At 38.5% G+C, this 25,713-nt stretch overlaps 1 protein-coding gene across 5 annotated transcripts; it reads right to left on the bottom strand.

Annotated features, from left to right (window-relative positions):
• Positions 1-241: 241 nt before the first annotated feature.
• Positions 242-25,613, bottom strand: CFAP97 (cilia and flagella associated protein 97). Of its 5 annotated transcripts, none has more exons than XM_032224071.1 (6): positions 25,454-25,613; positions 18,363-19,233; positions 18,209-18,280; positions 5,346-5,614; positions 2,134-2,284; positions 242-1,212 (listed from the first exon to the last, which is right to left on the bottom strand). In XM_032224071.1, the coding sequence occupies exons 2-6, from the start codon at positions 19,201-19,203 to the stop codon at positions 1,106-1,108; spliced, it is 1,440 nt and encodes a 479-aa protein (XP_032079962.1). In that variant the 5' UTR covers positions 19,204-19,233; positions 25,454-25,613; the 3' UTR covers positions 242-1,105. The 5 variants fall into 5 exon arrangements, with proteins under 5 accessions (XP_032079962.1, XP_032079963.1, XP_032079960.1 ...); XM_032224072.1 differs by having other exon boundaries at positions 25,459-25,613; XM_032224069.1 differs by lacking the exon at positions 25,454-25,613 and adding an exon at positions 23,892-24,249.
• Between the last annotated feature and the right edge of the window lie 100 nt (positions 25,614-25,713).

Genomic DNA, 25,713 nt, shown 5'->3' with positions numbered 1-25,713 from the left:
ATAATTATGGACAGATAATTGAGATAGACTAGAACTTTTTACAACCTAGAAATATTGTTAAATGCATATGGAATTCAAACAGGAAATTAACTACAAGTTATTTTTTAAATCAATGAATGATTGGGAATCTGAATACTATTGTGGAGCAGATAGCTATCACAAATACAATTAAAAGCAGAATGTGATTTTTAAAAACTATTGATATTTGACTAAAATTACAGAAAAGAACTGCACACTAAAGTAATTCAATTAAATATTTTACTTAATTTTAAAAGGACAGATGTACAATTTTCATACCTTCATAAGTAATCACACTTTGTAGTTTTTGACAAAGAAAAATATGCTTATGGAAAGATTCCAAAGTGCCAAGATTTAAGAAGTGCATCCACAAGATTTCTGTTCATTTTTATTTCAAGAAACAAAATTTTAGAGAACAATTTAATAAATATAATTGTGCAAACATATCACAGACCAAAATTGTCAACACATTACAGTACAAGATTTTTAGAGTTCTAGATAATAGACAATACTTTTTACATTTATTTAGATGTCTACTGCTTATCTAAAATCCATATTTCTAGAATTGGATTACTGATCTGAAAAGATTCAGTTTATGTTTTCCATGTTGTAACTGACAGCACCAAGGCCGACGTGTATGTTAAATGTTCTCTGTCTAATATTTTTATTACATCTTGTAAATTATGAAATTAAAAGTTTGCAATACAAAGTTACATAAATTTCATGGTAAGAAATTCAAAATTTAAGACTAAAAACAAATGAATTTTTATTTCTGGTCTATCCTATCCCTACTTTTCAAACCTCGATTTCATTTGACTTTGAGGAAATAAGGCTTGCAATATTGCCACTTTTTAATACAAGTATTGTTTTAAGAAATACTGACTATAAAGATACTGTGCAACACATATTAGAAAGATGGAAAAAAAAGAATCAAGATTGTATCCATTTTATAGTTAATACTACTTTCCAGGATCCTTTAATTATTCAATATTACAACAGTCCTGCACAGAATTACAGTAATCCCCAACCATCAGTTTAGAAATCTGACAGCGAAGTGCAAATTATTTTTAACGAAGCGCCATGGATGTTACTGGGGTTCAACTGCTGCAGTGCACCATTTATCAAAAACTGGTTTTTCACTCCTTTGATTTATAGTACTGGATGCACTATGACTGGAAGTTCGGGATGTACCTCCTGTCAAAATTGTCAAAAGAGATCATATGGAGTTTTAAGTAAACAATATAAACTTAAGCAACTTTAAGTAAACAGCATAAACATTAAACACGTAGATGATGAGTAAGATCAGAAATACTCTCCGGATTTGAACACCTGCAAGTGGGATGCTGCTTATGAAAAAGTAACCTTGTTCAGTGTTACTGCTGCTATTGGAGGTATAGTCACTCACTTATTCTGGACTCAGGAAATCAGCATGCATGTAGTATAGACCAGCAGTCACCAACAGGTGGTTCGTGGACCACTGGTGGTCCGTGAGAAAATTTTGATGGTCCGTAGAAAAATTATTTGCATTTTTTATATTGCACTAAATACTATTTATCTTTTTTAAAAATTCATATTAGTGGTCCGCAGGATTTAAAATTATGAATTTAGTGGTCCCTGAGGTCAGAAAGTCTGGCGATCCCTGGTATAGAGCAGTGGTCTCCAAGCTTAGCAACTTTAAGACTTGTGGACTTCAACTCCCAGCTTTGCTGGCTGAGACATTCTGGGAGTTGAAGTCCACAAGTCTTATAGTTGCCAAGGTTGGAGACCTCTGGTATAGAGAGCTTGGCAAGATGTAGGAACAACTCACTTTGGGCAAGTGTTATTTGTACCATACAATTTTTAGATTCAATCCTTAAGGTAAGTTATGTTATTTGTGCTGATCAAAAAAATGACCTATACATTTACATGTACATTTAAATAACCTATAAATATTAGAAAAAGTATAAAAGGAGATAAACATAATTTCCTTGCACTATATATAGAAATTAAGACATAGCAGATGATCAGATTTGATTTCATTACTTAAGACAGTAGAAATAAAGACCAGTGAGGGTTTTTTCCCCCCATACTTCAATCAAACTGATATTAGCAGATGAAGATTCTGGAATGACTTACTAGATGGACTCTGATGATTCAAGGCAGACTTTCCTCGCCTCGGAGTTCCAGAAGTGCGAAAGTAGCCCATCTGCCGCTGGTAGTCAGTGAGCTGTTCTGAGCGCTTCATGCCAGTTGTTGGTTTCACTGCTTCAAGTCTTTTCAAAAAAGCCTTTAATAACATACACATAACTTAATACATTATGACCTGGGATACAAGAATCTCATAATCAAAACTAGCCCTCCAGAGTCTCTGTTGTTTTGGATTACAATGCCTTTACTTTCTCACTAGAATTATAATACTGTTGTTCAACATAACTGGAGTACACTAACTTGAAAAAGCTGTTAGGAAGCACTCTGTTGATATGAGAATGGAGAAGCAGAATAGGGCAGAAGAGAACATTATCATTTGGTAGCTTTGCCTTTGTTCATCATATAGCATTTATATAAAAGGCAAAACTATAAAGGGAAGCCACAATGGCCCGGGACTAGAGATTTTTATACCTAGTATTCCAACAACGTCATCACACTGAATATGACAGTGTGAGTGAAGGCAAACAAGTCTCATTGGAGATGAATTTCCATAGGAAATCATAGATGAGACGGTCCACTTGATCCCGTAGTCATCTGATGTCTTAGCACAGCAGTAGAAAAGGTTCTACCACAAAACCGCAGACGACAAAATCGCGGTCGACGAAAGCGCGTGTGACGTCATCACAGCGCGACGAAAAAGATTGAAAAAGATCGAAAAATGTAAAAATAAAGCTAAAACCTTCCCCTAACCCCCCCAAACCAAACCCTAACCCTAAACCTAACCCTTAACGTAACGAAAAACCTAACGCTAACCCTTAACCTAACGCTAACGCTCTAACCCTAACCCTTAACCTAACCCTAACCCTAACCCTTAACCTAACCCTTACCTTTATGTGAATCGGCTTGCTGTAATTTAATTTTTATTTCAATTTTTTGATCTTTTTCGTCGCGTTGTGATGACGTCACATACGCGATTTCATCGACTGCGCTTTTGTGGAACGCGCTTTTGACGGGTCACGGTAGAAAAAGGCAAAGCTGTTCTAAGGGGGGGGTGAATTTCACTTTATAAAGCTCTTATATTCTATGCTAGTTTCAGACAATTAGTTTGCATTGCTATTTGGAATAAAGTTGTTTACAATACTTCCTTTTCTATGTTCTGGTACTCCATTTTGTGATTTGAAGAAATGGAAACAGAAAAATTGTTATCTATGGAGCAGGAATCTTGTGCATATCCTAGGTCAGTGGTTCCCAAACTTGGCAACTTTAAGACTTGTGGCTGGAGAATTCTGGGAGTTGAAGTCTACAAGTCTTAAAGTTGCCAAGTTTGGGAACCACTGTCCTAGGTTATTACGCCAGAATTTGATCATTCAAACCAAGTCAGTCATCCAACCACTCTCTCAGGAAACCAAAATGCAGACTATTAACACATACTATAATCATTCCATTTCAAAAGAATTAAAAATAGAAAATGTGCAGAAAGAAGCCATCTGAGTGGTTTCTTGGGGTGTTCTCTTATGAGTATTTATGCATTTATGCATTTCTAGAATATTAAAAAGGGACTAAATAATGTGGCTTTTTATTGCAGCCTACAATTCTGAATATTTTAGAAATAGAATACAGTATCATAAATCAGGATGAAAAGAAGGCCAATTTCATCTGGGTAAATTCATTCCCCCCTCTTCTCTATGTTACATTACAGATTCAATAAAAAATCTTTTTCTTCATGCTAAACTACATCATTGAGCAGTTCTAGGTAAAGAACTATTACACAGAAGATTAGTTTTCATTTGCCTCCAGATCTGTTGCTATGGTTACTACAGCAATTCAGTGGTAGTGGAATAAACAGCTACAGAAATTGACTGTTGGCTATTTTTTCAATTATTTCTACTTTAAGTTGTGGACTATTAAGTTGTGTGCTACTGACAAATGTGTGATTGCTGATCAATGGCTAAAATAAAATGATAGAATGACTTAATATGTTCCTTTGCTACTAACTACATCAATCAGTTTTTTTTCTTGCTTGTTACTGAGATCAATGAATTCCTTTCTGGTTGATTTTTCTTGTGTCTAAGGTAGATGCTCAATTGTGAAAAGAAGGTGATTTTAGGTTCACAAACACACACACACACACAAATGCATAGCAAGATATTTCAACAACTTTTCTGCATAATTCAAAGATATGCAAATACTATTCCAATGAAGCTCAAACATTTATTCTTTATGCTATAGAGAAATTAAAAGAGGAAGAGAACTGGGTTGAAGCCACATGTTCCAAAAACCAGCACAGAGTTAAATTTAAATTTAAGTGAAATTAGTGCAGGTAATGAGTCAGGTTAGTGTAGTGGCTAAGGCATCTGGCTAGAAACCAGGAGACTGTTCGAGTTCTGGTCCCACCTTAGGAACAAAGCCAACTGGGGGACCATGGGCTAGTCACATTCCCTCAGTCCTATGAAGGACCCAATGGCAAACCACTTTTGAAAAGCTTTGCCAAGGAAACTGCAGGGACTTTGTCTAGGCAGCCTCCAACATTTGGACACAATTGAGTGGAAAAAAGGAAAGTGCAGATAAATGAACTGCATTGTACTGGGCAAGAAACTTAACAGGAAAAAAGCATATTTGAATTTTTCTGTCTACTGTATTAATTTTAAATAAAAAGTGAAACAAAATAGTAGTCATATATGACAAACCTACAATCAAGGACCATCAGTTGAGGAAACATTGGAAATCTCATTGTTGTGATAAAATTTGAGATAAGCAGGCATATTCATGTTTGGGTCTAGCAATCTCTAGCAATCCTGAAGTTCATTATGGCAGTGGAATTGCTAGTGCCCCCATATATTTTTATTCATATTTGGATACTTTCAGATAATGGATTTTTATCTCTCCTACCCAGGGCAAGCACTTATAAATAGGCAGCATTCAGCTGATGGATTTTCTTCCACTGCTAGTACAATTGAATTACAGGAGAGCTTTGTGATTTAATAAGATTACACCCACTTCTCAGAGGATGAAACAAATAATGTGGTCTACACGATGCGTTAAATTATAGTTTGCAAGCCCATGGTTTATACAATGCAATACAATTTGCTAGGGGCTCATCTATCATGAGCCTCAAGCCATGTGGACAGACTTGCCTAACATACTAAGTCGAAAAAGCCTAGTTTTTAATTAATATTATTAAATCCAGAACTTCAACTAACCAGATTCTCTCTGTCGATCCTCTGCTGTTCCTTCTGCCTGTTGATGGCACTGTGGTACATTTTAGGTGCTGAGCCTGAAGGTTTCTTAATGGAGGCACTTTTGTTTCTGGGTTTTGCAGAATGCTTTGTCAATTCTTTTAAGAGCCTTTGGTTTTCCCGATCAATTTGTCGTACTTCGTCATTTGTGAATGAGTAGTTTTTCCTTGATCCTAGAGAAGACTGATTCAATGCCAGTTCTTGTTGATCCTTTTTCTCCAATTGCAGAAAAGCTTTGGACACAAGTACATATTTAAGAAAACAGGTTGCATGACTAGGCTTTTTCAAGATCACTTCAAAACTATAAAACCTATTTTCATATTTGGCCACACACACACTATCTTTCAAATGAGGATTCCTAAGGAGCTGGCCCCCAATTCTAAAGTTGGTAACATAATCTTATGTAACAAAAGCCTCTTTACATAGCCTTTCTCAGCTTTATAATCACCAAACATGCCGGACATTGACTTCCATAATTTACAGAGAGCATGGAAATTACAGGACTTAAACTACAAATATATTTCAAGGATCCAGAGCATAAACATTTCTGCAGTTGTGATAAAACGAAACCCTATACAAACAAGGCAGTGCCACTTCTTTCCAAATAATTACAGTACTCATGTGTAATGCACCACAATTCTTGCTTCCAGAAGAAACAGACAAGAAATATAAACATTTCCTACAATTATCAGAGAATTAATATACATTATAAGGCAGTCAAAATGAAGCATATTACAAAAATAATTAATTCATTTGACCATTTTTAAATTTGATTTGGAACTAGGCAATGTGAGCACCAGTCCCAATTAGAAATATAAAAGGCATTTCTAAATAGGGCTGGTTGTTTATCTTACTCAGTACTAAATCAAATTATTCATATGCAATGAGTCTGTCCATCATTCTTTAGCAGATTCGGTCAACAAGAATCAAAGTAGGTGCTGACTTACATTCTCATAATTTTCAGTACAGAATGATGAGCAGGAGATGGACTTTCCCAAAATTCTGATTGCTGAAGTTTCATTTCTACCCTTTGCATGTCTAAATAAGTGTGTCAGGTGGGCAGTCACATTTAAATAGTTCCAGGTTCAAAAAGAAAAGAATCCGTTTGTAACAGTAAGTTGTGCACAATATTAAAATTGCAAATTTCTTTCTGAAGTATGTGACATTTCATGTTTTGCTTCTACGAATGTTGGAGATTTGAAATTTCTTGAACACGTCTTGCCCACTTCTAATCTATAATCTAAGTGAATTCCTCCCTCTCAGATCATTAATTGATTTGTTGTGATAGACCATATTTAAAAAGCCTTTGGCATTGATACTTAATCTCTTTTGAGTCACTATTGTACTATCAAACTTGTAAATCACTTATTCTGTAATGTAGTTTGCAGCAAACTGGTTACCGTCTGTGTGACAGATGACTTGGATAGATGAGTCAGCTGCACAATATTTCAAAATAACTTCAATGTCAGAGAGCCTGAAATTGCTGAATGTATTTAATAGAATTATTAAATTGTTGAATTTATTTTCAAAGCAAAACTTCATGCAAAGTTGTGGTATCTACAAAAATGTTGCAGAAAGAGTTAAATTGTTATAACAGGAATTGTTCATAAATAGTCCTTCACCAATCTTAAAAGACCATCAAGACTTCTAATTCACCAAATTACATTGCTAAATATATCTAGGAAAGCAGAGTTTTTGGAAAAGGAATAGAGAGACAAGAGTAGCATATGTAGATGTTACTCAGGATTCAGGAAAAAGCATAAAAGATACACCAATCCACAATAGAAGCAGGGAATAAAGTGGAAGTCAAGAATGCATATGGAGAATAGCACCATGAGAGATACATTTTGTAAAATAAGCAAGCAGTCAAACCATTAGTCTACAATAGATATACATCCCTTTCAACTGAATGCCATCAAAAGCAAGGGGTTTGAAAAGTATATGGACCGGTAATAATTATATCAAAGAAAAGTAAATCTCTCCAAGGAATATACAATAACAAATATAAACTTTCCAAAATAAATAATAGTTCTCTCTACATTTTCATAGTATGGAGTATAGCGCTCCATACTATGCAAAACTCTACTGGCATCAGCGCAACTATTTTACGCAATTTTTCCAAATTTGGCAATGTAGTAAATGTTGCAAGGCTCATAAAATGGACATTACAGTACTTTCAAATCAGTGATGGTTGTTAAGAGGTGACACAATAAAAATGGCTATTTCTATATGTATTTATGCTAATAATAAGCCCTTAAATTATGTGTATATGTATGTGTGTGTATGTGTATATATATATGTGTGTGTGTGTGTGTGTGTACATACACACACACACACAAGTAGTCTGTTCCTCAATGTATATCTGAAAATTTGGATTAAATCTATAACATTTAATATAGAGATATTGATGTAATACTTGCTTGTCATCTGATAAAGATTCAGGGGATATTTTAACAACCAGCTACAAGGTTCTCTGTGATCAATAAATCCTGATTACTTCACAGGAAAGCTGTTAGAAAATCAAAATGTCTGATTCATAATGTTCCAGACTAGAGGAAAAAGAAGTTCTAAATGGGAAATAGTCCCATTTCACTACCATTTCCAGGGCATGCATATATTCTGAAACAACTCTTTATAAGAATTTGTACCATCTTAGTTGAAACTACAACTATAAACCTCAAGAATAGACAGGAACAAAAAGGATACTACTTACAGAAGTTGAAAACAATTATCCTATAATGTCCCATTGAACTTGGGGACAAAGGACTCTCAGAATAACACCTTTCAACCAGAATTGACTTGGCCAATACACAGGAAAAAATGTTGATATTCTGTACTTATGCAAAATTAGGGATCAATACTAGGAAGAGATACTTCTCAGTTATTATTCTACCATTGCAGAATATCCTTCCCTGAGAAATTCAAAAGTCCTGGCCCTGCTGGCTTTTTGGAAACTTGTCAAAAGGGAGCTCTTATGGAGGGCTTTTAATTAATTAACATAGTTGCACTGCAATTGTTAATTGCAAGTGGGAAGTTGTTTTGATTTCCTTAATAGTTTTAACCCTTTTAGTTTACAGGTAATCCTTGATTTATGACTATAATGGAGCCTGCCCATCATGATTAGAAGTTGTAATGGTTGTAAAATGAATGAATGACTTTATTTTTCATTTTTGTTCCAGTCATTAAGTGACAGTCAAGGTTGTTAAAGTTTGCTGTGGATAGGTGTTGTCAAAACTAGAAATAAATACCAGTTTGACAAAAGCTTTGCAAAACCTGGTCACTAAACTATGCTATGGGATACTACAAATTGTCATAAATGCGGGCAGGTTATTGATGGCATGAAATGTGGTCATGTGACCCCAGGGGTGGTGGTGGTGTCACAACCTTGAAGCCAAGCCACAAGTATCACCTGGGAGATCCATATAACTTCAAATGTTCATTAAATAATCAGTTGCAAGCCAAGGACTACCTGGATATTGTATTGTGGATTTCTTATTTTTATAAATTGCTGAGAATATAAGATTGCACAGTTTAAACATTTATTCAGTATATAAATGAGTTTACTTTTGCCTAAGCTTTAATAAAGAATTAAAACACGGGAAAACATAAAACATGCTATACACTTATGCTTTAACTAATAGCAAGTCAAACACTGCTGAACTGCTATTTTCATCAAAACTATATAGTAGGGCTACAATAGCACAGTACTATTCAAGGAGGAGAGATTGGGACGATACTTGAAATTTGTGGGCATCACTGTTAAAAATATAATTGTTTGGCAGAGTGAATACTGGAGATTCTTACAGCATGGTTACAAGTATCCCATTCCATGTCTTTGAAAAACTATTTAGTCTCTGCAAATAGCTAGTTGGATATCTACTGTATATCAAATTGCACAGGAAGAAAGAATGGAAGTAATAATATAGTTCAGAAGGACCTTTTTATAAAACAGTGCTACCAAAGCATGCTAACAATAGCACAGATAGCAGTATTATAAATATGGACTTGAATCTGTTCGTCTTTCTTCCTCCAACATGGCTTTAAAAAAAGAACAGGACTGTACAGACTGGAGGTACTAGAAGATGCCTCTGCAATCCTACTGTTTAGTCCATACATTAACATAACATAATGAACAGATTCTCAACTTTAAATTCACAAATTGACAGAACCTGGAAATATAATTTAGGGACAGAACATAGTTTAAACTGCTTGTGCTGTCTCCTTCTCTCCTATGTGTCTCAATTCTATATTAAGTAGAAGTTAGCATAATTAAATTTAAAGTACATGCTACAAACAGTGATGGCAAACCTTTTAGACACCAAGTGCCCAATCTGTGTGTGCACATGCCCAAACTGAAAGGCGTGTGCTGGACATGTGGACCTGCACAGCAGAAACCCAAAGACCAGCTGGCTAGTGGGAGGCAAGAGGTAAGATCTTCTTCTTTCGTGAGCTTCTGCGTCATCCTTTGCAGGGAAACAAAAGCTCATGATACAAACCCCATAGAGATATGACCTGGGGCGACGGCTCACGAGCTAGCAGAAAGGGCTGTGTGTGCCACCTCTGGTTCGCCATCCTGGTGCTATAGAGTTATTATAGACAAATAGTAAATAAAGCCGTTTTGACCAAGGGGTGATGATTTTATTAGCTATAATTTATGATAACAATCTGGATTATGAGTTATTTTTTTGCTAGCTGAAATCATTTATCTGTTTGGTGTTTTTCTTTAAATGGATAACTGATAAATCATGAATTTGTTTCAGCAATTATCTTTAATTAGTGTTTGCGTATGTACAGAATTTAAAATTTGATTTTAATCATTTTGCTCATCAATTGCTATGGCAGGCTCTAATAAGCATCATGAGAAGAGCTAAATAAATAAATGTTCTAGAGAAGAGAGGGATTCTATATGGGAAATAGTCCTGTTGGTGAAATTCAGCACTTTCACTATCATCTCCATAAATCTGTGTATGGGAACTTCAGTTTTAGACAACTGCCAAGCAGTCTTTAGAATTGCTGAAAGTGTCAATGCTATCTGAAAGACCTTTAAAGCTGAAGAGTTAGGTGGGATCCAATTTGTCCATCACCCCATCTCTCTAATGTAGAATTTGTGACTATGCTGAGGATTATTTGAGACGCAGCTCAAATTTTTTTTGGGGGGGTGTTTATTTGTATGCCGCCCTTTTCCCTGGGGGGACTCAGGACGGCTCACAATCAAAAGGAAGGGGGGAAACAGACTTTTACATATAGACAGTACATAATTAAAACGCAACATTCATACCATTCGGGCGGGTCACAATCTTTAGCCCCAGGCCTGACGGGATAGCCAGATTCTAAGGGCTGTGCGGAAGGTCTGGAGGGTGGTGAGGGTACGAAGCTCCACGGGGAGATCGTTCCATTGGGTCGGGGCTACCACCGAGAAGGCTCTCCTCCGCGTGGTGGCCAGTCGGCATTGGCCAGCGGATGGAACTCGGAGGCCTAAACGATGAGATCTAATGGGTCGTGTGGAGGTGATCTATATATAAATTGTATAGAATATTCATTGCCCAGGCTGTAGGTTTAGGCAGAGGTTGTCCTCCAAGCTTGCTATGTGGCTCCCAGACATTTCATTATCCAACTAGGTAACATCTTCAACCCTCCATGTCACCTGGTTTGGTAACAAAATGTTCATGAGCCAAGCAGAAACTTGGAGGACAAACCTCTGCCTAAACTCATCTCAAAGCTGGTGCACCTTGGCTGTCCATGAGAAAGCAGCAACAGGAATGTTTTCATTCTTTCTATTCTGATGCTCCATGAAATAAATGTCCAATGATGGCATCTAATCCATCGCACTCATCACTTTGGATCTTCCCAAAGAAAGGCGAATGCTTTCTAAACTTGACTATGATACTTGTCTTGGTCAGAAAAAAGAACCTCTCTACTTGGGGCTGCCCCTGAAAAGTGTTCGGAGACTGCAACTAGTCCAGAATGCAGCTGCGCGAGCGATACTGGGTGTGCCAAGGTACACCCACGTCACACCTATCCTCCGCGAGCTCCACTGGCTGCCCATTGGTCTCTGAACACGATTCAAGGTGCTAGTTATTACCTTTAAAGCCCTACATGGCCTAGGACCGTCTCCTGCCACATACCTCCCTTAGACCAATAAGATCACACAGGATGGGCCTTCTCTGGGTGCCTTCAGCAGGACAATGCCGGCTGGTGGCGCCTAGGAGTAGGGCCTTCTCTGTTGCCGCTCCGGCCATATGGAATGAGCTGCCCCCAGAGATCCGGGCCATCCCCACTCTCATGGCCTTTTGCAAAGCCATTAAAACCTGGCTTTTCCGGCAGGCCTTCTGATTGGTGTTTGTTGCGTTCTTTTTTAACTTTGTGTGTCCTACTGTTTTTAAGTTCTTTTAATTTCTTTTTATTCTGTAAGCCGCCCGGAGTCCTTCGGGATTGGGCAGCAGAGAACCCTAATAAATTCAATTCAATTCAATTCAACCTTTGCTATAGAAAATGTGGTGACCAAAGATAATCTTTTTATAATATTAAAATTCAATTTTCATATTGAAATGCGGGAAAACAGTTACATGCTACTAAATATTAAATAATAACTTACACATCTCAACCCTTCATTGCTTGATGCCTCTCTATATAGAGAATTTCTTCTATATTAGAATGCTTTAGCTTTCTGCAATGGATAAATTACCCCCGTCTTGTTCTATCATACAACCCTAAGGAGTACAGTTGGAAATACATTGTTTAGTACTTGAGTAATTCAATTTAAAAAAGGTAAGCAAAGGCCCCAAACCCCAGATTAAACAACACTTCTTTTAAGAGTAATAAACAACTTTTAACATTAATTATACCAAAAGCATTAAAAATATATTCTGTGAACCTCTGACCTTCTCTATAAATAATGCTGTGGACAAAAAAATTCTTATCAAAGACCAGCAGGTCAACAAGCAGGTTATTTCCTATCTTTTTATTTTGTGCAAAAAATGTGTGGGTGGGAATGCTAAATATAACAATTCTTCAAGAAACTGACTCAGCCACTCTAATGCCATCTTCATTAAATGGATTCACTATTTTAATGTGCTGCCCAGTTCCAGATTAGAAAGGAGGTAAATTTACTTTCTCTGTGGGTGGCTGTTAGCAATTTTTAAGCTGTTACCCAAAGGCATCCCAGGAAGGAGACTTTATTAATAATAAACTGATAGGCTGAGTCTGGATGAAAAAACTTTTATTTTAGCATTGACCTAGTTAAATAACTTTCTTTCAGGCAGCCTAAAACATCCCATTTCTTAACTTCATTAAAAAAAATCTACAATATATAAACTATAGATTCATAGTTCAGGTACTGATGAACGAAGGTTTTGTTTGATATTTAACAGAGAAAATGTTAACATCAATTCAGAATTGGTATCATAACACCCTGAACTGGGGCACCAGAATATAGATCAAAAACAAGTTTATTAATTCATTTAAAATTCTCACTGTCAATGAAATGACAAATGTTGCTCTAGATATTAAACCCGCTAATGTAGACAGCCATGGAAATTTAAAGATGCTAAACCTGGACATCATGCAGGCTGCTATATTTGATGCCATTTTTTCCCTTTAAGCCATTCCCTGAATTTTCTGATAATTCCTTTTTCAGGACTATGGCATCTAGAGAGAACTAGAATAGCTTGTTCCTAAACTCTAATACATAATATCCGATTCAAAAAGACAGATGTATGTATTTCTATGACTCTGACAACAGGACAGCTATGGCAATTCCAAATAATACTAAAAGGGCTGCAATTAGACAATATTCAAAGATTGTTTGTGGAAAAAGAGATCTTAAACTATATTAAAAAGTAGAATCTGACACAGTATCCCATACATCTTCTCTTTTATACTCCCCTTAAAGTTCTAAACACTTTACAGTTTCCCTCTTTGTTTTTCTCACCTATTTTCTTTCAACACACAGAGAAAGAGATATCGATATGGTATATCAGTTTTAATAACATGAAGAAATCCTGCTTCCAGCTCAACTCTTGAAACATTTCTGACTGCCAGCCTGCCTTAATAAAGAATCTGCTTACATCAGCAATACATCACAATACCTTTCTACAAGACTTCTCATATCAAGTGAAGAACAATTAAATGGGACAAAGTATTTGAACATCCATTTATTGATTTTACATTCGCAGTTGGATTTATGGTTAACAGCATTACAGTTTTTTGTTTTTTCTAAAAAAAGGTTCTTTAAAATGTAACAACTTAGTAAGTGCATAGTAAGTTGATTTGGTCAGACAATGGCTATTTACAGTTGTAAGACAAATATTTTGGACTGAACCCAGAAAACAATTAGTAACTACTGCAGATTTCTCAATTCTATATTGAGAATTTTTGTCACATTTTAAATTAACTGAAATTTTTGGTTTCTTTCAGGGATAGTCCTCTAGATTCTGTTGCATCATATAGATCAGTGATGGCTAACCTTTTTGTCTTTGTGTGCCGAAAGTGCGTGTGTGCCCACACCCATAATGCAATGTGTGCGCGACCCCCCTGCGCATGCATACACAACCGCCCATGTTCTGTTTTGGGCCTAGCAGCATACCTAAAGCTGCCTGGGACCAAAAATGTGGTGCGGGGGGGATGCGCACCACTCTCCCCCCCCCTCCCCTCCTGCCCTCCACGCATGCACAGCAGACACAAAAATCAGCTGGCTGGCAGGAGACGCGTGCATATGCATGGTGGAGCTGGCTGTGACGATTGCTTGCGTGCCCGCAGAGAGGGCTCCGCATGCCATAGGTTCGCCATCACAGATCTAGACATAATTAAGTATGAACATTAGAATTTCCAAATCTTTGACGTTTCATTTCAATGAAGATTTGAGTGAAGCAATTAATTAAAACACTGTGCCTCAAACTGGAGAGCTTGAATGGCTGTGGTTGTTCAACTGAACAATGAGGCTTTTGGGCATGCACAGGTCTCTGAGGAAAGACCAGTGAATCAGCTTTCACTTTATTGCTTTGCAGAGAAAGAGTATCTCATCTCTTTGAGACACTTTACCACAACAAGGAAAAGTGATGTCTATCAGTAAAGTGAATCAACTGAGATCCTCACAGGCATAATGAATAACAATTGCCATATTAGATTAAATCAGTGCCGGTATAATTATGTCTACCCAGATGTTCTTCTGCCAACTATATAAAGATCTGGTAAAGAAGAATCAAATAGATTTTGCAATGTATAAATCTGATCGTTTAGAACAGGGGTGTCAAACGTGCATTATCATGTGATGTATCACAACTTTCTCCTCCTTTATTAAAACGGGAGGGAGGCATGGCCAGGATGTGTTGCATCCGGGCCACAGGCTGCCAGTTTGACACCCCTGGTTTAGGGGAAACACAATCTCTTCCAGAAAATTTTAAGAAATTACATTCCCAGTCCACTGATCTCAATTTATCTAGATTAAATTTCAACTAGTTCCTCTTTATCCAACTCATTATTAGAATCAAATAATATTCCAGAACATGATTCCTTAATGATTCCTTAAGAGTAATAGAGCTGAGAATCATCAAATTCTGAATAATCTCAATGATTTCATGTACATATATATTACCCAATGTGCAAGAAAGAACACTGTAGCCAAGAACATTAGTGCTGAATGATGCTCTCACAGAATCACCTTCTAGAACAGGAATCTCCACCCTTGGAAACTTTAAGCCTGGCGGACTTCAACTCCCAACTTCAAGTCTGCCAGGCTTAAAGTTGCCAAAGTTGGAGACCCCTGCTCTAGAGAAAACCTAATATTAAAGATGTCTATTTCTGCTATACAGTATTGCTGAAGCCCACAGTTGTAATATTATCAAAATAAACAGTATAACAAAACAAACATTTTCAAGAAGTCCAGGAAAACTAAAAGAAGACTCTCCTCACTAAGTCACGATGTAGATTATTCACCAAAATGACCAAAGTAATGAATTGAAACTTAAAGTCCAAATGAAATGCATTTATAATCAAACATACCTCAAACTATAAGTTTTAATTGAATAAAAGACTGTAACTGCTTTTTATATAAGATACGTGCTCTTCCAGCCTTTATTTCTTCTGTTTCCCTATCTAAAAGTAAAATAATGGAAATGTGTAATGGAAATGTGGAAATGACTTTGGGGCATGGGTAGATAAGAGGGAGCTTAGTCCACAGCTGCCTAAAAGACAGTGAAAAAAAACTTAGAAATGAAGCTCCCTAACTTATCAGGCAGTAGAAGAGACCGCAGATTTGTATTTTCAGACATGCAAGATTCATAGTAATGTAGCCTTACTATGAATTAGCTCATTTGCTCTGTTTCTTATCTGATATACCTAACAGAGGTTTATTAAAAACCCAAAACAACCTCAAAGCCAATTGTTCATAGTACATCCATCAGGTCCTCTGGTTCCCAAGCTAGTACCTTATTTTCCCGAAAATAAGACAGGGTCTTATTTTCTTTTGCCCCACAAAATATGGCCTTGGGCTTATTATAAGGGGAGGGCTTATTATTTTCTGGGGCAGATTAGAAGCAGGCGCGCCTTTTACCTTTCTAGCTCCGTTGCGTTCCTCACTATTGTGTTCAAAGAAGCTGCTGGTAAAAAAAAACCCCTTCTTGTAAGTTCTATCAAACTTCTTAGAAGTCGCGAGAAGGTTTATTTTTAACCAGGGGTTTCCCTGGACACAATGGTGGGGAACGCGGCGGACATGGAAAGGTAAGAGGCGTGTTTCGCGGCCCAACACCGCCCACCTCGTTCCAATGGTAAAGGCAGCCTGCCTGGTTCCCTTCCCCACTGTCCTTTTAGCAAGGGGTGGCAAGTGGGGGGAAGAAGCGAGCGCGCCTCTTACCTTTCCAGGTCCGTTGTGTTCCTCGCCCTTTCGTCCAGTGAATCCCCTTGTAAAAAAAACCTCATGAGTTTAACTTGCGAGGTTTTTTTTTTACAAGGGGCTTCAATAGACGAAAGGGCGAGGAACGCAATGGACCTGGAAACACCACCCATCTTGCCCTAATGGTAAAGGCAGCCTGCCTGGTTCCCTTCCCCGCTGTCCCTTTAGCGAGGGGTAGCAGGTGGGGGGGGGGGAGAAACGAGGCGTGCATCTTACTTTTCCAGGTCCGTTGTATTCCTTGCCCTTTTGTCCAGTGAATCCCCTTGTAAAAAAAACCTCATGAGTTTAACTCGCAAGGTTTTTTTTACAAGGGGCTTCAATGGACGAAAGGGCGAGGAACGCAGCGGAACTGTCAGTCTCTGGTAGCACTTGGACGTGCATCTCACTTCTCCTCCCCACCTGCCACCCCTCACTAAAAGGACGGCAGGGTATGGAACCAGGCAGGCTGCCTTTACCATTGGGGTGAGGTGTGTGGTGTTGGGCCATGAGGCGTGCCTCTTATCTTTCCAGGTCCATTGCATTCCTTGCCCTTTCATCCAGTGAAGCGCCTTGTAAAAAAAACTTTGTGAGTTGAACTCATGAGGTTTTTTTTACAAGGGGATTCACTGGACAAAAGAGCGAGGAACGCAACGGACCTGGAAGGTAAGATCTGCACCTCGCTTCTCCCCCCCCCCCCATCTGCCACCCCTCGCTAAAGGGACGGCAGGGAAGGGAACCAGGCAGGCTTCCTTTACCATTGGGGCGAGGTGGGTGGTGTTGGACCGCGAGGCGCGCCTCTTACCTTTCCAGGTCCGTTGCGTTCCTTGCCCTTTCATCCAGTGAAGCCCCTTGTAAAAAAAACCTCGTGAGTTGAACTCATGGTTTTTTTGACAAGGGGATTAATTGGACAAAAGAGCAAAGAATGCAATGGATCTGGAAAGGTAAGAGGCGCACCTCGTTTTCCCCCCTGCCACTCCTCGCTAAAGGGATGGCGGGGAAGGGAACCAGGCAGGCTGCCTTTACCATTGGGGTGGGGTGGGTGGTGTTTGTTTTGAGCAAGAAGGAACAGGCGGGAGGGGGTGATCGCATTGCTGGCCTGCTGCTCTTTTTGTGGTGGCCTCTTTTTACACGGGAGGGAAGGGCGGGAGGTGGAAGCACTTTGCTTCGCCTGCTGCTGTTTTTGCAGTGGGCTCTATTTTTGCCCCGCAAGCTGTACTGGTAGGTGTTACAGTGGTAATGGTGGGGACTGGGTACACATGCGCTTAAATAGTTGGGGGTGGGCTTATTTTCGGGGGAGATCTTATTATGGTGCATGCTGTCAAAAGCTCGATTGGGCTTATTAGCAGGGCATAACTTATTGTCGGGAAAACAACAGTAATCCTTCCACAGAAATACTGGTATTGCTTTTATATACATAGGTGATACTTTAATATCTTTTTTCCAAAACTGGAATTCATGTTTATAAATAAAAATTATTTAATGGTCAATGGTGCATCCAAATCTTTAGATGTAACAGTGGACGGAAAAGCTACAGCAACCAAATGTATTCTCTATCATGACAGGCTCCAAATGTTTGAAGTAAAAGATGTGATCATAATGATACAATTTTTGGTTGCATATTCATTTCAACTGAGTGGGGTGTGTGTGTGTGTGTTTCACCATGCCCAGCTTCATTTGAAAAATACATAACTTATTACAGAAAGTTTTAAACTAAATTGTGCTTGATCTATTTCAATTCATACATTTTTACTCGTTACTAGGTCTAGAAAATATAAAGTAAGTGTAAATAATGCATGTGAATAATGAACATGTTTTTCATATTCAAAGTATTCCATCCATCCATCCATCCATCCATCCATCCATCCTTCCTTCCATCCATCACCCGAGATACTATATTGGAATGCAATTACAATGAAAGAAAAAGGAGGAAAATGATATTGAAGAATTAAAAGAAAAATACCTTTCAAAAGGTTATTCAAGTCCATAGCTTCATGTAGTACCTTTTGAAGACATTTGTGATCTACCCCAGGTTCTAATGAAAAAAAAGTATAAACAGGTATATTAAGTCTAGTGTTGCTGCCATGTATATGCCTTAATAAGTTCTGCAAGCTTACCATGTAACTCCTGGCTGACATTTTGTTGTCTTTTAACCTTTAATTTCTTATCATTGGATGCTGCCACTTCAAAAGATTGGATGGGACTGATATCTGGGGTTGACAGAGGAGTGACATCAGTAACTGTATCTTCAGATTCTTCTGCGTGGTCACCCAATTTTGATTTTACTTCCACTGACTTTTTTCCTTCGTTTGACTGTTGTTCTGATGAAAGAAGTGGTGATCTTATGGGTTTTTTTCCTGAAGAACATGATGAGTCTGACAGGCAACCATCAGTGTCTGAATAATCTGTATCAGAACTAGAAGATGGGGAAGAGGAGGAGGAGGAACTATCATTCCTATTAACCTTTGTACCATTAGGCTGTTTAGAGAACTTATGTCTAACTCTCTGATTTCTGCTATCATCACTACTGTTTTCTGCATCTGTGTAGTAATTTTCTTCACATTCTTTCTCTCTTAAGGGAATTTGCACTGGAATGTTTTCATGAAGGGTTTGTTCATTTTGTGCTGTGATTCTATCAACTGGATCCTCCAGATTTAAAGAAGCTAACAAAGAAAGAGCATTATTTGAATTATGAGCACCATTCCCTAACATGTTTTCCTTTTGATATTCTGCCTGTTTAGCTTGCTTTTCTTCCTCAATACTGTTATCCTCCATCACTTTGGCTTTCTGTTTCAAATGACAATCATCTGTAACTGAACCTTTTATTTGTGCAGGTCTAGAACTTTTCATTTTATTTATTTCTGTTGTTGCTCTGTCTTTCTTCACCTCTTCTTCAAAATCGCTATCAAAGAAAGAGTGATCCACTTCACAATCAGATATATCTTCATATCGGTCCATACTGAAGTCAATACTGCTTAAGTGTTTTCCCTACAAATAGAAAACTGGAATTGTTATACCAATCACTGGAAGAAAAATCTTTTTCTAATCTTTTATTACAGCAAATCTTTTCCCCCAAATATAAATTTTAACATCTTCTTCAAGCAACAGCAGCAGCAATTAATGCAATATTCTTTTGTTTCATTTGGTACAATCACATAACCCAAGTTGCTTTAATAGCGTTCAACAGTAATTGTATTTTATTTTATATCAAGTGAACAACTACATAATTTAAAATATTGGTAACACTAATTATATTATTAAAACCAAATAATACTATATAAATACATTGATTTAGAGATAGAAATAAAAATTATAGGTGGATTATATAAATTCAAAATGTCAGCAGCAATGCAGACATTTAAGGAGACCTGGAAATAAAAACAAAAACATCCTCTCCAGTATGGTACCTTGACATTTTCAAAATTGAAAAGAGAGGGAATAATTTCTTCTTTCATCTAAAATGTTTGTGTGGTTATCTGCACCCTCTATTATTGATTAATTCATTTAATTTGTCATCTCCATCTGATGCAATGTATAAATTTTTCAACTCCTTTTTTCATTCTCTCCTTTTTTATACCACCTGGCCCAGCAAGCTCCCATCTGGTCCTAGTATAAATAATGCCCAACTACACCTGTTATACTAAAACAGTATACTACAACATTAAAAAAAGAAGCCTTTAGTACAGCACTTGTGTTCCTTTAAAGTACAATAAAAATGGACATCTATGCTCCATTTACAATAATATACTGGTACCTCCAGTTGATATTTTAGCTGGAGTATTACCATCCTTAGACCAGTGATGGCGAACCTTTTTGGCAGAGTGCCCAAACTGAAACGTGTGCGCACGTGCCAGAGTCCAGGAAGCTGGAAGACCAGCATGCACCGACTAGCTGGTCTTTGGGTTTCCAACACGCGCATGCACGGTGGCCAGTCTTCAGGTTTCTGGGGCTCTGGCACGCATGAAGACCAGGTAGAGCAACTGGCGATGGCATACGTGCCCACAGTGAGGGCTCTGCATGCCACGTCTAGCACTCGTGTCATAAGTTCGCCATCACAGCTTTAGACATTTTATCAATTAGTTCCTAAAAGGTTGCTCAGTTGAATAAAATACTTTTATAACAGGATTTTTTCAAGATTTGTTTTTAAAGCAGGCTCTCACCTATGGAAGCTTATGGTCACAATAAAATAGTCTTTGAGACACCACTATGCCTCCTTTCAATCCAGTTGCATATTAGGTAGTTTACACTGGAAAATTACCTGAACCCATTGCTATAGCTTCACTGACAGTGATATTTGACGGAAGCTTCACGTTAATTCATTAATTGCTATGCCAGGCAATAATAAATTCTATCTCTCTACTTCAGTTGCTATGACACTGCTGTGAGCTGAGCTGCTGTGATTTTTTTTTTCAAGACAGGAATATTAGTCATGGCACTAAACTCAGAATATATGTTTAATATATTCAGGAATAGGCAGGAGATTATTTCTGGATGTTAACAGTAGTTTGCCAAAAGCTTCTTTCCTTCTTAATTGTTTATAATAGTAACAATAATCTTGGACTGTCGTACACTGGGCTCAAGACTCTTAATCAACAGTAATTCAGATAGAGATTTTCATCCATGCAAGCCATCCCAGGGCATCCCTGGCCCGTGACAAGACATACCTAGATCACACACACACCAATTGTTATTGTGTATACAATTCTATTGATTGTACTAAGAAAAGCACTATTAAATTATCCCTAATTAGTTAATTTCCATTTAACCTAATACGTCCACTACTTGTCCAATAATTTAGTTCTAGGTTGTCTATATTTAACAACACATTTTTGTAATTTTCTCCATACAGAGACTTACTGTAAGTAACAAAATGCTATTTCTCCTAATATTTGTTCTGTTTGCAGGATCTGCTTGTTTCCCCCCTGCAGTCACTTAATAAAGTGACAGCAAAGCTTATCAATGCTGATGTGACATGAAGGGGGGGGGGGAGGGTGTATTGTCTTCTTCAAACAGGGCTTGTTGTGGATCCTTGTTTGAGTGATCAGGGTTAAGAGGGAATGACTAGGCCTGTACAATAATTGTAATAAATAGCATATAAAAATAATAATAAATAAAAAAGAATGATTAGGGTTGAGAGGAATGACTAGTTTTAGGTGATCCAGTTGCCTTGCATGCTTAAATAAAGATAGAATCTTGGGGTCAGACCTTAAACAATCCACTATATGGCACTCTATTGTAGATAACACGGTAATTTTCCAAATATGCATACATGATGCTTCCTACGTATTTCTATTATTCTTTGGAAGTACAGCTACTTTTTATTGAGCTGTATATAGGCATAGATGGATTTTTAAAAATTGGTTTCAAAATATAGTATATACTTCTGCTATCATTTAGCATTACCAATTCAGTTATGAATTATATGTTATTACTGAATACTGAATATTTTCACGTGGGAAGGTGAAATTTCTTTCTTAAACCCCCCCCCCCCCCCCAATCTGCAAAGTATGATTTTAAAAAAGGTAAAATGTAAACTATGATGATACAATTAAACTCCACTGGGTTGTTGCTTTTAAGGTATGTTGCAATGCACATTAAAACAGGCCAAAATTTGACTGTATCATTATGTTTGCCATCTTACTATTTTGGCCACATTCTGCAGACACCTATGCATTCTACATATTTTGATAATTTAAAATTTAAACAATTTCAAATTAAAATATAACTTGATGTCATTACAAAACACTGCATATGCCTGTGCCGATATGACACCTACACAATCTTACATAAAAAGTTATTTTTCTATCTCCTTGGAAATGTAACACTCAGAAGTAATTGCATTTTAAATTCAAGTTGCACCTTGTGATAACTGCTGTGTAGGATTGTTGAAGTGAGGGAGGAAGGCTATGGAGAATATTTTACAACTGTTTGGGCATATGTATAGGAGATATTAACACAACTGCAGTTGTCATGACAAATTTAATTAATGTTTAGCCTGCAGTCAATCTGACCCAGGAGTTAAGGAATGAGACAGACAACGATTCTCAAAGTGTGGTCTGGGGACCCTTGAGATCTATGGAGGTAAGTAATTTAAAATCTTTGTTTGAATTTCTAATACAGTAAATATTGATAGATACAATCCACATAACCCAAAGCTCTGTAGGTCCTCAATCTTTGTTAAGAATGCAAAAGGGTACTGAGACTGAAATGCTTGAGAACCTCTGATACAGATAAATGCCAAATGTTCATCGGTCTGGTAAGTCTTCTTTCAGCACTGTTATAGTCCATTATTTCAGATTAACAAAAAGAGGAATAAAGTCGGTGTTTAAACCTTTATTAAAATGTTGCTTATGAGCCATTCTCCACACACCTTGTGGGTTACTCAGAAAAAAGCTTTCTCTAACCCATATTGCTTTGCTAGGGCAGAACTGTCAATTCTGTTTTCTTCACATCAAGACAAGACACAAGGGTGATAAACCAATCTGATGTTTTGGGGAAAGGATCACAACAAACAAACAAGCAATTTTACTCTCTAAGAAGGTGAGGAGAGGAAGAAAAACATTTATCCCTAATAAGGTATATTTTCCCTTCCATCCAGTTTTTTCTTGCAAGAACCTATAATGAACTAAGCCAGGGTACTTACTGACTGAGGAATTGTGGGAGTTGAATTTCACAAATCTTAAAGTTGCCAAGGCTAGAGACCCCTGGGTCTAAGGAATTAAAAATGATATGCATCTTGAAATGGTGATCAGTTTGCTCTACTTCCATGATCTACAAATGACTAGAAAAGATCTCACTTAGAACTGGCAAAGTGCTTATTTTGCATCGAATTCATGCACTGCATTAGGACGTGATTTGCACTGTATTAAATAAAAATATAATTGCATACGGTAGCAGAATTAGTTTAGGCAAATCCCCCAAACGCGCCTTATTTTTAACACATTGCAAAATCGAGCCATCTTCTGCTCAAGGGAAATGCAGCCTCGAAATGCAAGCCTTCTAAGAAAACACCCGAGGCAAGAACTGTCCTCAGTGTGTCCTTGCAACTACCGTAACTGGATAAACTCCGACTTTTTACGGACAAGAGAGGCAAGTTTGCAGCTCGATTGGAACGGTTAGTCGTAACCTCGCCGCTAACAAGTCAGACCCGCACCGAGCCCCCAGCCTCTTCTGCAGTTCCACCAAAACACCCGACGGCCCCCCCCCATCTATTTTTAATTTAAGTAACAGTGTTGGAAGGGACCTTGGAGGTCATCTAGTTCAACCCCCTGCTCACGCAGGAGATCTGTATTAGGCATTCTGTCCTAAGACCGAGTGCGATGCATGTTAGTTGCAAGTTGCACGTGTAAAAGAAATATTTCTTTAAAAAAAATACAAATATAGCTCTTGCCAGCTGAGATAACTAAGCCGTAAGATACCAGCCACGTGCAACAGATCTGCTGCATTCAGGGTGGCTATTTAAGGAGGCTCCAGTCCAGCTCCTCCGGGCAAAGGGGCGGAAGGTCGCCCCCTTTTCTCCGGTGGTCCCTCCATTCTGAAATGGCGATGCCCCCGCATCGATTCCCCTTCGCGGAGGGGCGACTGGCCCCTAACCCCGCCAAGAGTCCGAATTAAAGGCTCTGCCCGGGGATGGGATGGATACTCACCCGCAGCCGGCCAAAAAAAGGAAGGCGTTTTGCGCGCTCTCTCCGCAGCTCTGCCGTCTCTCGCAAGCGAGCCCGAACTCTCCCTCCCGCGCTGTGTTTGCGTAACCAGGAAAGGGAGGGATGGAAGAGATGGAAACAAACATTTCCGTCTCCGTGTTGGCGCGCCCAGGTTCCCTTTCCGTGCAGCAGGGGGAAACGCGGAGTCCCGGTCGCTGGAGAGGAGGCCAAGGCGGGCTCGCCAGCGAAAGGAACCGGCGTCCTCCTAAGTTTGCCGCAGCCTTACAGCTCTTCGCAAAGAACCTTTGTGAATATATGGTTTTCTAAACCATGCGGGGCCCTTTCATGTCAGATTGACAGGTTTGTATTTGGTATTTCCCCCAAATTAAGCTCAGTTGAACAGGCAGCTTTAAAGGCGTTTCATTGATCGGCTTAAATCACTTTAAAATGATATTTTTCAAACTTGGTAACTTTTAAGACTTGTGGACTTCAACTCCCAGAATTCTCCAGCCAGCATAAAGCATTCTGGGAGTTGAAGTCCACACGTCTTAAAAGTTGCCAAGTTTGGGAACCCCTGCTTTACAACGATGTTTTTCAAACTTGGTAACTTTTAAGATTTGTGGATTTCAACTTCCAGAATTCCCCATGCTAGGGAATGCTAGCTGTATTATCTGGGAGTCGAAGGCCACGACAACTTAAGGCTGTCAAGTTAAAAAAACAACCCAGTTTGGCACCAGCTAAAAATATAATGGTTTTCTTCATAGTTACGCGCCAGACCTACATACAGCCACCAGGGTTTGTAAATGACAATGTTGTGAAAATCCAGGTAATGAGAGCTACTCGGCATACCACTACCCCAAAAGGAACAATGGTTTGGTTTGTTGCGTGAGCAAATTTGCAGAAGGCTGCGTTAGATGCATTTGCTTCCCGGCCACTGGATGGCGAACCGTAACCTGAGAAAACACCACTCAATTCCTAGGTAACCGAAGATGTTACCTAGTCTGGTAATGAAACAATCATTACCAAGCACATAATCAAGCGCCAAACTCGATTGCAGAAAATACGACTTCAGCAACAATCAATGCCTGGAATCCTCTACCTGACTCTGTTGTTACATCCTCAAACCCCCACAGCTTCAACCTTAAACTGTCTACCGTGGACCTCCTCACCCATTCCTAAGAGGTCTGTAAATGGGGCGTGCATAAGCGCACCAGCGTGCCTACCTTCCCTGTCCTACTAATCCCCATTTATTTGCCCTCATTTCTTATGTATATAAGTATATACGCTTATATGTTTATATGTTATATAGTCATACTTGTTTTCTCATACCTGCTTGACAAACCAAAATAATAAATAAATAAATAGCGTCGAATATTCCACTGAGAAAACCTTTCTCAGAGCGCCGTCAAACCGGTGTTACCAGTGTGCGCCTCATTGCAGGTACCTATATTCTGCAACTGCACGTCTACTTGGGATAAGGATGATTGCACTAATGAGTAAGGCTGGATTGCGCAACAGAAGAATGTAGAAAATAGCCTATTACACTAACACACACAAACACACACCGTACTTGGAGGCGCGTAGCGGAGAAACAAGCCCTGCAAAATCGCTCGGTCCAAACGGCGACCAAGAGCAGAGTCGGTGAAAGGCTTCGAAATGACACTAGTGGGAGCCCTTTTTTTTGAGAAGCAAAACCCGGTTAGCGCTAAGATGGACGTAGCTCTCAGCCAAAGGGAGTAAAGGAAGGAAGGCGGTGCTGCTCGTTGCTTCTTTGCGACTGGTTCTGCCTTGCTTGGCCGCCGCACGTGGCTGAGTTTCCGGCCGC

This window comes from Thamnophis elegans, chromosome 9, assembly GCF_009769535.1.
Source record: "Thamnophis elegans isolate rThaEle1 chromosome 9, rThaEle1.pri, whole genome shotgun sequence".
Lineage (NCBI taxonomy): Eukaryota > Metazoa > Chordata > Lepidosauria > Squamata > Colubridae > Thamnophis > Thamnophis elegans.
This window is presented reverse-complemented; position numbering and strand designations above follow the sequence as displayed.

What these genes read in the sequence shown, in the direction of transcription:
- CFAP97 (XM_032224071.1), bottom strand. Translation starts at nt 19,203, where the DNA reads ATGGACCGATATGAAGATATATCTGATTGTGAAGTGGATCACTCTTTC. An exon ending in TGTCAGCCAGGAGTTACATG is followed by an intron (nt 18,281 to 18,362) that starts GTAAGCTTGCAG and finishes TTTTTTCATTAG; the next exon opens with AACCTGGGGTAGATCACAAA. An exon ending in GGATCGACAGAGAGAATCTG is followed by an intron (nt 2,285 to 5,345) that starts GTTAGTTGAAGT and finishes ATGTTATTAAAG; the next exon opens with GCTTTTTTGAAAAGACTTGA.